This window comes from Phymastichus coffea, unplaced genomic scaffold (genome assembly GCF_024137745.1).
Source record: "Phymastichus coffea isolate CEN01 unplaced genomic scaffold, Cenicafe_Pcof_1.1 PCOF00001, whole genome shotgun sequence".
NCBI classification, from domain to species: Eukaryota; Metazoa; Arthropoda; class Insecta; order Hymenoptera; family Eulophidae; genus Phymastichus; species Phymastichus coffea.
Genome location: NW_026706812.1, coordinates 13,503,400 through 13,517,915, shown reverse-complemented (window position 1 = coordinate 13,517,915; position 14,516 = coordinate 13,503,400). Strand labels below are relative to the sequence as shown.

The 14,516-nt window shown below is 38.8% G+C and overlaps 1 protein-coding gene across 3 annotated transcripts in view; it reads right to left on the bottom strand.

Moving 5' to 3' along the window:
• LOC131669299 (serine/threonine-protein kinase grp) overlaps positions 1-14,516 on the bottom strand; it is a 493,024-nt gene that overhangs the window by 197,105 nt on the left and 281,403 nt on the right. For all 3 annotated transcript variants that reach the window (XM_058944280.1, XM_058944204.1, XM_058944124.1), the window contains one exon: positions 4,360-4,563. In XM_058944280.1, the coding sequence (XP_058800263.1) occupies positions 4,360-4,563 (204 nt within the window). The remainder of the gene's footprint in view (positions 1-4,359; positions 4,564-14,516) is intronic.

Here is a 14,516-nt window from a genome sequence, read left to right as displayed (position 1 = left end):
CGATTTTAACGCAGACCTAGGTTCCAGCTCTCTGCCAGATGCTCGAGCTTTGAGATCTCTCGTTGACCTGCACAACCTCCACTTCGTATCCACTGCTCCCACTCATCACTGTCTCGATACAAATCCCCCTTCCCACACCACTCTTGACCTCTTCATAGTGAAAGACCTAAATGCTATCCAGACATTTGGAAAGTCTGATACTCCTTTTATTGCTAGTCATGATTTCATCTCGCTCACCTATCGTTTCGCTACGAACACACATATCACCAGAGTCATTAGGTCCCGCAGTTTGAATCGGGTGGACGAAGCGGCCTTAAATGGGACCCTCAGGGGCCTTCTCTCGAATCTGGTCGACATTTCTTCAACACGACTGCAGCACTCTTTTGACCCGTCGATCGAAGCCGACATGCATCCCCTTGACAACTTGGTGCACTCTCTCACTGAAGTCCTCATAAAATCCTTTAACGAGGTAGCCCCTCTTAGGTGCATCAGGTTGTCTTCTAGGCGTAAACCCTGGGTGACTCCGAGCATTCTTGCGCTTATGAAAAAGCGTGACGCTGCCTATAAACTGGCATCCTCCACCCGCTCGGGCAGTGACGTCGCTGGGTATCGAAGACTACGCAACGATGTCTCAAATCCCCAAGACTCTGCAAAAAATTCCTGCATTTCAGGCAGACTGTCTTCCGCAGCCACCAGCAAGGCCAGATGGAGAGAGTTACGAAACTTGGGAGTCACAAGGCGCGCTTTTCCATCCCCGTTTCAATTTTTTTCTCCAGCCGTACGAAACATCCACTTTGCCAACATAGTCAACTCGTCCCCTCCATTGACACTTGACTTTTTGGACGCCCTTTTAGCGAGTCCTCCAAACGTTCCTCACGTCCACTCCCCATTCAATTTTCGTGAGGTCACTTGCCAGGAGGTCATGGATGCACTAAACTCGTCCACATCCAGAACATTCGGTCTTGATGGTTTGTCTGTCAAGATGCTTAAACTCGTCTCCTCTTCTTGTCTCTCATCTCTCACGCATCTTGTCAACAAATCATTACTGTGCGGCGTCTTCCCTACCTCCTGGAAACGGTCTCTCATCACCCCTCTTGCCAAAGTACCTTCGCCCGCTCTTTTACCGGACATCAGACCGATAGCAAGGTTATCTGAGGTATCAAAGGTGCTTGAGAGGCTCGTTCATGTACAACTCTCGTCTTACCTGGACCGCCACAAGCTGCGTGATCCACGACAGGCGGGTTTCGTGCGGTTTCACAGCACCCAGACAGCTCTCCTGGGTGTCCTGGATGACGTCCGCAGGGCTATTGAGGAGCGTAAAATTACAATCCTCGTCCTGCTGGATTTCTCCAGGGCTTTCGACGTTATCCCCCATGGTCGTCTGATGGTCAAGCTCAGGGACCTATGCCTGTCTGACACTGTCCTGAGATGGTTTTTTAGCTATCAGACTGACAGGTTTCAGGCTGTTATGGGGGAGGATGGCAGGGTGTCGGATTGGCTCAGGGTTGCTACTGGAGTACCGCAGGGTAGTATTCTGGGACCATTGCTATTTGCAATCTTTATCTCGGACCTGCCCTCTGTTCTCTCCTTCATGAACTATATGCTATATGCCGACGACACGCAGGTCTATCTTCACTGTCATCCCAGCAGCCTTGCGGAGGCTTTGGGGAGGGTGCAGCTTGATGTGCAGGCTATAGCGGATTGGGCACTAGGAAACGGTATCTCCCTGAACCTCACCAAGACCAAGGTCATGATACTAGGCAGCGAACAGTACGTTAGGGCTATTAACTTGAATGACATCGTGAAGATCACCATCAACGAGGTTCCACTCGACTATGTTACCAGTGCTCGAAATCTGGGCGTGACACTTACTCCCACATTAAACTGGTCCGAACATGTGAGAAGCGTGACGAGGAGGGCATACAGCTGTCTGGCTTCACTTCGTTTCCACAGGAAATCTCTCTCGACTACCCTCAGAAAAGTTCTTGTCGAGCAACTCGTTTTCCCACATTTTGATTACCTCTCAGTGGTTTGTATTCAGCTTGATGGAGAGCGCTCGTCTAAGCTTCAAGTTGCACAAAACGCCTGCGTACGCTTCGTAATAGGATGGATCCCTTTTATACCCTCTCTATCCTTAAACAGCCACATCACGCACCATAGACTAGCCCTGGGCTGGCTATCCCTCACCCCAAATAGGTATAGAGCCCTTGCCGTTCTGGCCTACTTCGTTGTGTCCAGAAAATTGCCGCATTACCTGGCTAAAAACCTGTCTGTCCTGCTCGATGGTGTCATTATCTGGCGCTCGGGTCGCCACCCGCCGTCGGCGTTTGAATACAAGGCCCCTCGAACTGAGGCATGGAACCATTCCTTTGCTATCCTTGTTCAGAGAATACTCAACTCACTGAGCGTGACCCTGTTCTCCACCGATCGGATCCCTAACTTCAGGGATTGGACCCGTGATCTATTCTTGAACTACGAGGCTAGAGCATGGATTGAGAGGGCGACTCGCGAGAAGTTAATGCCGGTACCGGCACTGTCCGATTATACTCGCATACCAAACAGGGTCAATCCAGCCGCGTTTCTCCCAAAATTATCCATCGTCCCATACTTACCCCTCTATCGACCTATGGTTCATGAAATAGCTAATTGAATGGTTATTTTCTAGCCGAACGCACGTCGATCCACCTTTATACCTTTCCTTTTTTCAGACCTTCCTTCTGTAAAACAGAGGTGCCATTCGCGTCTTTACTACTCTTGCTATTTTTATTATTTTTTACTACTTTTAGTATTTTGTTGTTGTTACTATTTTTATTGTTTTCTATTACCTTTATTGTCTTTATTATCTTAGTATTATTTTTCATCTTTTATTATTGTTAACTTTGTCGTTTTATCTGATAACTCATTTATATTGTTCTTTATATATTTTATTTTACTATATTTTCATATTTAATTCTATTTTTATTTTTACATATATACTCTTAGTGTTTACTGTTAATGCCATTGGAAACACGCTGCTCACCGTATATACTACTCACACAGTTTCACGTAATTCATCTCCTTCAAATAGTCAAATGCGTCACTTTTCATCCTTGCATCTCCTCTTTTGTCATGTTTAAATTTTGTTATTATTTTATTATGTACATTTTCCAAACTGCCAGACAGGGTTCCACCTCATTGGCGCAATAAACGAACTAATCTAATCTAATCTCTCTCTCTCTCTCTCTCTCTCTCTCTCTCTCTCTCTCTCTCTCTCTCTCTCTCTCTCTTTCGTATGCACCAGGTGTTTTCGTCAGACGAATAGCGCGGAAGACCTACCAGCTACCTGGCCGTCTGTAATCGCGTCGAATTTTCTTTGTTTCGGGCGCCATTTGATTTCTGATTATTAAGCGCGTAAAGAATAGTGTGAAGGCGGATCAGGCAGCAGACCTGCCACCGATGCGTACTTCTTCACGGCCGCGGAAGAAATTTGTCGATCGTGGTACGACCGGGCGCTTTGTTATGTTATTCCATTAGATTTGTTATGATTCCATTAGACTTTATTTGTTAAATGCTATTATTGAGTTTTTGTTATTGAAAGAATCGTTATTGAGAAAGCCGAGTGTTGTTGTTTTTTTTCCGCTGTGTCACTCCTCATTCTGGAAAATTCATTTACGCGTATTTTAATCCGTTTAGTTCGACGGATCATTCGATCGTGGGAACGTTCACGATTCCGAATCCCCACCTTTAAAAACAACTTTGTATGGACGGCCGCGAGCTACCTAAATTGGGAATGGCTACGACTTCGATTTCGCCGTTATAAACTACAAAAATAAAAACTTTACCGATAGAAAAAATATTCAAAGGTATACTATAAATATATATTTTATAAAGGTATAAAAAAATACTCAATACCTTATCGGGGGTAAAAGACCTTGGAGTAACCCTCAAAGACAAATTTTTTCTGCGATATAAGCACATATCTGAACGTTTATCGATTACCAGTGTCAAAAATAGGGGTTCCCATTTAAAAAAATGAGGTTGTCCTCGAAATAACCTTGAAAATGAGGTTCAAAGTCAACTCCAAGATCACCATCGAATTCTTTGTTGACAGTTACTAAAGGAATGACTTTGACCTTTTTCAGAAATGAAGTACTTTAGAAAATATTCAGTCGTCCCGGGACTTAATTGACACCCTGTATATTAAACTAACAATCCTGAGTATCAATATTTTAGAAACTCTTCATCATACGAGTACAAACTTTGATGTAGGTACGTTTTTTTTACTGACTTATAACATGAATTAGATATTATTTTGGCTCATATTCAATAAAGCAGATGTTTATATGATATTTTTAATTAATACAAGTTCAATATATTTACCTGGATTAAATTCAAAACTAAACCAAGGATTTCGTTTGACATCATTAATTGATAATCTTTCTGATGGAATGTGCTTCAGTATCATTTGAACAAATAGTAAATCTGAATCCTGAAATTTTTTCCATGGTGTCAAACACTTAATGTGTCCAATTCTCCATGCAGCATATTCAGGGCATATTATAGAGGCTTGATCCCATGGTAATTCTAATATAAATAAAAATAATGGTAATTCTAATGTAAATAAAAATTAGATAGAAAAAATTAACATAGAAAATAACAATAATAATGTCGAAAGAACTTAAAATTCAATACACATATAATTATTGGAAAAAAAATATTTTAAATTGAAAAGTCTTTTAAACTTTTACTTGTTGTTATGAATAATTTTGCAAATGCAATGATAGTATATAATAATAATAATAATAATAATAATAATAATTTATTCCAGAATAGTATACATAGATGCTTACTTTAACACAACATTATTTAATAACTTTTTATATTTGTTTTATTTTCGTACATAGATTCCGCGAGCTAATATTATTTACAATCTTTGGTCCAGTATGCTTCGTTCTAATAGTCTTCCTTTCTCTTTTTCTCTTTCATTTCTTCTCCTCCCAGATTTCTTGTTCCTGTCTTATCCGAAGACTAATAGTCTCTAAATATCGCCCTCTTATCCTTCGTCAATTTCTTATACTTTCCTACTATCCTCTCAAAGGCCCTTGCATATTGACTCGTGCGGGGATCGATCCGTCCCCTAGTACTTCTCCTAATTTCCTTACTAATTCATCTCCTTCCCTCTCCCCTCTTCAGTCGTCCACCGCCTTTACCCATTCCTTTCTTATCATCTTCTTCGCTTTCTCACATGTCCAGATGTGTTGTAGATCTTCTTCTTCTTTCTCACATATTCTGCATAATTGACTGGTAAAGCCTTTGTTTACTTCTTTTCCTATGCTCCCGCATCTTATCCTTGTTCTGTTCTTATTCTTAGGGTTCTCTCCGATGTTTCCATAAGTTTTTCCTTTTCCAACCCTTGGTTTATTAATCTTTTTAGCTCGCCATTTCCTGTCTTTGTGGCCGATTCTACCCATTCCCTTCCCCATATTGTAGGATTGTTATTCTTTATCCCTCTCATTTCCTCCCTTAAGCTTATTTTTGGTAGTCTTTTATCATCTATTTCAGTAATCTTTTCTATATAGTTTGTCGCCCTCTTAATTGTTTCCAAATATAATCCTTCTATCCCTGCCTCCATTTTCCATATGTAATCTGGTGTGTTCGTGTTGATACCTAGTGCCAGTTTGACTATTTTTGCTTGTATTTTTTTCATTCCTTCTTGCTGTGTCCATCCCCATATCTCCGATCCGTGAAGACAATCTGCTTTCCCCATTGAATTCATTATCAGCAGCCTTCTCTTTAGTGTGTCCAGCTTTACTCTCTTCATTAAACCCAATGTACTGTTCACTGCCCTCTGCGTTTTTTGTGTCATTTCCTTTACATGTGTTCCGTATCCTTTTTTAGCATTGAACCAAAATCCTAAATATTTGTAGTCGTTTACCACTTCCAGTCTTTCATCTTTGTAATACGACTTTGTATTTCTTCCTAACCTCCCTCCCTTTCTTATCACCATTACTTTGATCTTGTTTACGTTTAGCTCCATTCTATTCTCTCGTTATATCCTTGCATGCTGTTGAGCATTTCTTGTAAACCTTCTTTGTTGTCAGCAATCAATACTATGTCGTCCGCGAACATAATCCATAGACTTTTTAGTTACCAAACACTGATCCCCCTTCCTTTTTATCCGTCCACATTTTATCTAGATCATTTAAGTAGATATTAAAGAGTGTTGGGCTTAATGGGCAGCCTTGTTTGACTCCTCTCATTGTTTTAAATTTCCTTGATATTCCTTTGTTCAATATCACTTCACATGTTGTTTCTCTATAGATCTCGTTTAGTATCTTAAGCATTCTTCCAGATACTCCTTCCTCTTTCAGCTTCTTCATTAGAATTTTCCTATGTCAAAGGCTCTCTTATAGTCGATGAATGCTAAATGAATACTTCCTCTTTCCCTCTTAATTTTATTCTTTATTATACTGTTTAAGGTAAAGATGTGATCTCTCGTTCCTCTTTCTGTTTTAAACCTTGCTTGGTACTTCCCTGATATATCATTCTCTTCAATTCAGGATCTAAGTCTGTCATTTAAAATTCCAGCAAAAATCTTATATCCCACATCTAACAGTGAAACCCCCCTGTAATTCTCTGCTTTATTTTCCTCACCAGTTTTGTAAATTAGATAGATGCATGCTTTTTTTCATTCCTCTGGTATTGGCCCAGTGATCCACATCTCGTTCAATGTCTTGCAATGATACTAATATAAGAGAATTAAATTGAGTCAAGTTACTTTTATCTCGCCATGGAGTGGAACCTTGACTGGTGTGTTCTATATTATTTATTAGTAATCTATATTATTTACAACTTTTTTTTCTTTTCGCACGACATAAGATTTAGTTGCATGTATCATATATAATAAAAATAAATAATTAAGTATAAATAAAACTGGGATAAGAATAGGTGAACTTGTAGATAATAACATTAAACAATGAATAGACTATAAATAATAAAGGAAATAAAATAATACAATAAAGCTAAATTAAAGGATTTTAACTAAAAGTTAAATAGTTTTTCATGTTATTAATTTACAATTTGATTGTTGGATAAAACGATATAAGGCTAGGATGTAATAAGTCATAATTAAGATAACGACTAGTTACTAAAAGATAACACAGGCCAACACATTTTAAGCTTAGAGACGAGATCTTACGTCTCCGAAGAATTTTTATGCTCTGAATTCGAATCTATGTTCAAATTTTTCCCTATAGGTCAATTTTCCAAGATATCAAACCTAAAATGAAAAAAAAACATGGTTTTTGGTTATATTTGAGATTAAATTAGATCGTGAATAAATCTTTTTTTATTTTTAAACTGATAATGCCGTCTGAAAGGAACATTCTTATCCGTTAAAGCACATTTTACAAATTGAATAAATCTCTTTTCTTCTCTGAGCTCTAGATATTTGATGTTTGTAATTTTAGTTTTCCTTCTATAAACTTGAAAAAATACCGAATTATTTTAGAAAGCAACCATACAGTATTTTCAAGGTTTTGGATCGCTTAACGCGAATTCAACAACAGAATTGAGCTCTAACATCAAATACGTGAAGTCTTCTAACCTAAAATTAAAAAAAATAATATTATAGGCTTCGCTAAAGGTTTTTTCATACTGGAACATCATTGAACGGATAAATATATAAAATTTGATTTTCGACAAATTAAATCAGCACAATCAGCGTGTTTCAAATTAAAGACAACTTAATCTTCATGCTCAAAATTCAATGACACTAGAACTAGAGCGTTTCAAACCTACGATAGGTGAACCAAGGAGTTCAAAGCCCTCAGACATTATAACCAACGAGTTTCAAATTTAAGACAGTACTACCAAAACACTATGACTTACGCATTTCAAATTTACGACAGGGTTCTAGTCTACCTTTAGGCTTAGACCTAACAGGTAATGCTAGGTGCATAAGAACCTACAATAACCTTCGAGTGCTAAACTCCAGTGGTTAACCCTCACACAAATTTTTCAGTGTTAGAAATCACGTTATAGTGGTGGACTAATGGTTGGGCGGATAGGTGATAACATTTTTATTATTTTTAATATTATTTATACTACTTTTATACTATTTATACTATTTGTGACGAGAGCAGGCCGTGTGCCGGTCTCTCGTCCGCGTTTCTCCCTCCCCCACTCAGCTAGGCGTGGTGGCCAACGTTGGGCGCATTTAAGTATGCGTCTAACACTTGGCCTTTTGTTTCAGCGCCAAGACGAGTCAGCGCAGTTGAGCGCAAGAAAAGTTGAAGAGCGCGGAGAGAGAGTGAGAAAGAGAGAGAGAGAGTATTAGGCCCATGCAGGGATTGGCAGGCGCGCAACGTGTGACCAATAAGCGACGCGTCGCGTACCGCCTAACTAATAGGTCAAGGTAGGGAGAGGAGCGAGCGCCGCTGAGCGGCTGCAAGATGCGCGCAAGAATTAGTGCGTGAGGAGAGTCGCAGCCGAGTCCTACTAGAGTGAGGGAGTCGAAGCCTAGTCCTACTAGAGTGCGGAAGTCCGAGCCCAGCAGAGAGAGCAGTTTGGGATAACCGGAAGGAAGGAAGATCAACCCTACCGGCAACGGCTTTGCCAGCAACTGCAGCCAGCCCACCTGCTAGGAGAGTCAACGTCGCTTACGGATACCTGGTCAGCGACAGCGGTTAGCGACGATCTGACCAGCGACGACACCCGGTACTTCCTGCGGCAGCGTATCGCTCAGGATTCTCGACGTTGCGAGGAACAGGAGATAAAAGGTCAAGCCTTCCTTTTCTTCTTTCTCTCTACACTCTCTCTCTCTGTTGATGCGACGACAGGTGCGTATTAAAAGAGATAGCCTGGCACTCACGTGCCGGCTATCTGAAGGTTCGCGCTAAGTTTAATTTATAGTGATGTAAGTTGCGACCGGTGAATTGTCCAGGCGCCCACGTGCCGGGCAATTTACCCGGTATTAGTTCGCGTAGTTTTAAAAAAGTTTGTAATAGGTTAAGTACGCGATTAGGTATTAGTGAAATGCGAAATGTTCATTTGTGATTATCTTAAGTAGTTTATTGTTCTATTTGCAGTTTGTTGGTCGGTAATTTAGATTATGTTATGCGCGCGTATGTTCAGTGTGAATAATCATTAATAATAATAGGTTGTAAGTGAGATTTGATTTCTGTCTTTCTATATTTCATTTATCATCCTCTCCTCGTTCTCTTCCCTCAATTGCCTTGAGCGAAAGTGCCTCACTTACTCCGCAAAAGAATTGGTAACAAAGGAACGAGTTTTGTTACATATTTTTGTTATTTTAGTGATATTACATATCACGGTTATTCTTAAGTACGGAAAATTAGACCCAAAATGAACGGATCTTCTGAGACCATCCGGGATAAGGCATTCGGTACATGGTATAGGATCATTTTACGATGTATGATATCCATGTCATATTGGACTAAGCGCATGGTCCAACGTTCAAGACGTCCCTTAGGGTCCTTTAGTGACTGCAACCATCTCAGCAAACTGTGATCCGTGATAACCGTAAGTTGAGTACCCTCTAGATAGTGTTGCTATTTTTATACTCCTCACAAAATGGCGAGGCACTCATGATCCGTTATGCTATATGTAGTTGCCCTCAGCGGAAGTTAGGGTACGAAACACATATGCGAGTATCCCATCAATGCCACCTGCTTCTGGGTCAAATCCGTGCTCAGATCATCATTGGAAGCATCTGTCTAGAGATAAAACGACAACTCCATTTTTAGAAAAGCAAGTGATTGTTGTGAGGATGTGATTTTGTTCAGTAACCTAATTGAAACGATTGAATTTTACTTCATAAATTAGCCACGGTTCAATAACGTCGGAGAAACTGTCGATGAAGCAACGATATCAAGAGACCATACCTATTAGTCGTCATAGCTTTTTAACATTTTTAGGAGCTGGGTATTCTAATATAGGTGCAATCTTGTTGCCGTCCGGGGACAAACCATCGATGGTAAGTTTGTAGACTAAGTATTTAACGGAAGGTCGGCAGAATTCGCATTTGCCTCAATTAATCCTCAAGTTGGCAGCATTTATTCAGATTAATAGCTTTTCTAAGACAACCAAGTGTTTGTCGAAATTGCCAGTGATGATCACCTAGTCATCTAAGTAGGCAAAAACGAGTTGCTCTAGATCGTGAGTCACTAAGTCCATGAGTCGTTGAGAAGCAAACGGAGCATTAACTAGCTCATAAGGCATTAGTACGTAATAATGCAGGCCACGACCTGGTACGGTAAACGTGGTAACTTCCTGACTTACTTTGGACAGCGGGATCTGATGATAGGAATTTTTCCAATTTATCGTGTTGATATACGTGCACTGATTTTTCACAAAATATCCTCCATATACGGCAGAGAATAAGCATCTTTTTTAGTGATTGTGTTGACTTTATGGAGCGTTCTACAAGGTTTGTTATACCAAATGACGCTGTCGATGGTCTCTTCATACGATGGAGGAACTTGTTAATTTAAGTCTTCTCCGCTAATAAGATCTCTATTAGAGCAGCGATGGCGGAAGCAGAACCTTGCTCTACTGAGGTCACGCCGGTATCAAATTAATCGAGGAGGAATCAGGCAGCAACCAAACTTTTGTGCTGAAATCGACCCTAAGCTCAAGATCTTCCAGAAAATCGATTCCAAGCACACAGACATAGGCTAAACAAGGGAGCAGACGAGTTTTTGGAGAATGGCAAATTTTTCCAAAAGCGAGGTCCAATGAAATGTCGTCTTCGGTAGTTGTCGTCGAACTGTCCACTAGTCGTATTAAAGAGATAACCGCGTTACGTTGTTTAGCTTGCAGCTTGGAGATTTTAACGAGAATAAATATGCATCGAACCTGAGTCTATCAAGGCAATTTATTTACGAGAGTTAATACACAGTGATAAATAAAAACGCGAATCCCTTGCACGACCGCTATTTGAAGCACAAAAGGAACATGTGCACATAATCTTAAAGGGTTTCACACATCCTTCATTTTGCATCAAAAACAATGACGCTCAAGCGTGCAGAAGCAGGTATACGTGGGGTAATTGATACTGTAGGATGCCACAGGTTTGCTGCGGCACTATTTTAAGAGAAGCAGAAACTATTTCCAGAGGGGACGCGTTTTTCGTTCCCTTCCGTGGATTATGCTCAGTTGTTGAAGGTTACGCTGCTGCGTCACGCACAACTTTAACCTCGGTGGTTGTGACAATGGGGGACTTAGTAACTTCGCCCTCGAAAGCGTGTTCCAGGAATAGAAAGAGGTAGGAGTGCCAAGTCTTGTTCAGGATGAGAACAACTCATACTCTTCACCGCAACGTTACAGACCTATCAGAAACCGGATTTTCATCTTATCAATCCTACAGCGGTAGTTCGAATGCATATTGGCATAGGCAAGGTCGACTTCCTCATTTCGCGTGTATAAGGGGTTGGCGTAGCGCATAATGTCTACCAAGTTGACCGCGTAGTCTGCAATGGACTCCGTGGCATCCTGTGAAACCTTGTGATAGAAGTGTAAAGATGAGAGTGAAAGGGATGTATTAGGCGGAGAGAGACTAGACACAACACTATAGAAGAAAATATCAAAAGCGAATGAAGTATTTGACAAAAACTAAGGGGGAAGTAACGGGGGAAATACAGGAAACAATAGAAAACAGAAAAAAGATAAATCAGAGAAATAAAGGAAAAATTTTTAACGGAGGAGAAGTGAAGAGAAGAAAGGTAGGAAAAAGAAGCAATAAAATTCAGCGGAGAACGGAAAAAGGCAATGGAAGAGCTGAAAAAGGGACAAAGAGAAGAAAAAATAAAAAATGAAGATAAAGAAAGAAACTTTCAAGAAAAATGGAAAAAGAAAATGAAAGAAATGGAGGAAGAGATGGAGAAAATAAAAGAAAATACGAAAGGAAGAAGAAAGAAGGTAAAAAAAGAAGGACCAGAACATAAAGATGAAATGGAACAGCTAATGAAAAGAATGGACAGGGAAAGCAGAAAGATCAATATAATAGTAACGGATCTGGAATAAGAGCTAAAATTGGAAAAGAATTAGGAGAAAGAGTCAATTAGGACAAAAAAAAAGATATATATATATATACAAACCAAGATTTAACGTGGAGATAGAGGAGGATAAAGGAAGAAGTAAGAACAAAAATATGGGAAATGAGAAACAATGGAAAAGAGGTAAAGATTAGTCATAACAGAGTAAAACCAGGGAAGAAGAATGATGATGGAGCGAAAAAGAAGGAAGAATGGTTAGAAGGGAGAGTGAATCGTATCGGAAGAGAGAATCGGGAAGAGAAATGAAAAATGAGGAGAAAAGAGGAAAAAGGGAAATATTCAAGATGCTATATTGAAATGAAGCAGGACTGAAAAATATGGAGGAGGAAGATTGGAAATATATAAGAAAATTCAAAATTGTAGGACTAATCGAAACATGGACAAGAAGAAAATGGGTGAAAAGAGTGAAACAATGAGAGAAACACATGAAGATATACAACATCGAATAGAGAGACTTGAGAAGAGAGTGAAAGAGAGGGAGAGAGATAAGAGAAGGCTTAATAGCAGTGAGAAGGAAGGAGAAAAAAAAATGAGATTTGAATGGTAAAAAGAAAAAACCAAAGAAGTCGTAATAGGGGAAATAAAAGTATGGGAGGAAAAATATATAGTAGCATCAGTATATATAAAAAGAAAAAAAATTATGTAAACCTTAATCAAGAGATAGAGGAAAATAAGGATAAAGCAATAATCATAGAAGGAGAGTTTAATGCAAGAATAGAGAAAGAAGGAAGAGAATAGGAACTGGAGGGCAGGGAAGAAGAAATAATATTACAGGACAAAGTCATGAATGCAGAAGAAGAAGAAATGATAAGATGGTTAAGAGAAACAGGGCTAGCAATAATGAATGGGGAAAAGGAGGGAGATAAAAAAGGGAAACTAACATATGTAGGCGTCAGAGGTATGTCAATAATAGATTACATAATAGGCAACGAAGATGGAGAGAGAGATAAGAAAATTACAGATAAGAGAAGGACATAAATTGGACTATCTATTAATGAAGGTGTAGTTAGAGGAGAGTAATGAAAAGAAAAAAGATAAACAAGAAAAAAGACATAGATGATTGGAGCGAAGTAAGTCTAGAAGAATATAAGAGATAGATTATAGTAATAGAAGAATTGAAAAGATGGAAAAAATTGAAAATAAGAATAGCAAATAAGATAGTAAAAAAAAGATAAAGAACAAAAAGGGAAGAAGAAAAAGCTAATGAAGGAGGAACGCAAAAAAAGAGAAACCATCTGATGAATGCACTAAAAGAGAAATAATAAAAGAGACAGGAGACAGAGAAAAATACATAGAAGCAAAGAAAAAATATAGGAAAATGATAAGAAAAGCGAAAAAAATAAAGGAAACAAGAAATAATGGTAGACAAATTGAGGAGAATTTTCAGGGAAAAGGTAAAAAGAAGGAAAAAAAAGAAAAAAGAGTGACAGACATAAGTAAGGAAAATGGAATAAAACACTTATATAGGCAACTGGGAGAAAATAAGAATGAAAGCGGAAAAAAACGAACACTAAAAGGAAAATTAGAGAAGAAGAAGGAGATAGAAAAGTAAGAAAAGTAGAGGAAATAATAAAACAAAATGAAAAACAGAAAAGCAACAGACTCCAAAGACAGGAACCCAAATAAGGTATGGAAAGGAGGAAAAGAAAAACGAAAATAGGACATAATAACGTACGTGAACAAAATTTAGACCGGGGAAGGATTCCCAGAAGAATGAAGAAATATAATTAAAGTGCTAATACATAATAAAGAGGATGAAAAGGAACTAAGCAACTACAGAGGAATAACATTAATAAACATAGATTACAAAATCTATGCAGAGATATGAAAGAAAAGACTCCAGTCCAGTGGATAAAGAGATGGGAGAAAAAAGAATACTAAACGACACATTGATAGGATTTAGAACAAAAAGAGGAACAGTAGGTGCAAATAATGTGTTCAAAACGGCACTTGATAAAGAAATAAGGGAAAAAGAAAGAAAGTATACGTATATTTAGCGGATATGAAAGTAGCATTTGATAAAGCCAAAAGAAAGAAGATATGAAAGAAAGAAGAATTAATGGAAAAACAAGAAAGGTAAAAGACGGGATGCAAAGTAAGAATAGAAAAAATAATTAGGTCATTTAACACATACAAAGGGATAAGGCAAGCGTGCCCGCTGAGCTCTTTAACCTTGCATTCGCAGACCTGAAAGATAGGATAGATAGCAAGTACGGGAAGGAAGAGTGGTGATAAGAAGAAACAAAATTTGGACAATCGGATATGTGGATGACATAGGTATGATGGCAAAAGGTGAAAAAAGAATAGAAAAAATGCTGAGAAAATTAAGTAAATACTTAGAAGTAAGGAAAGTAGAATTAAATGTAGGAAAACCAAATATGATGAAATCTAAAAAAGGAGGAGGAAGAAGAAAGAAATAACTTTTAATTGGAATGAAGGAAAAATAGAGATGGTCAAAGA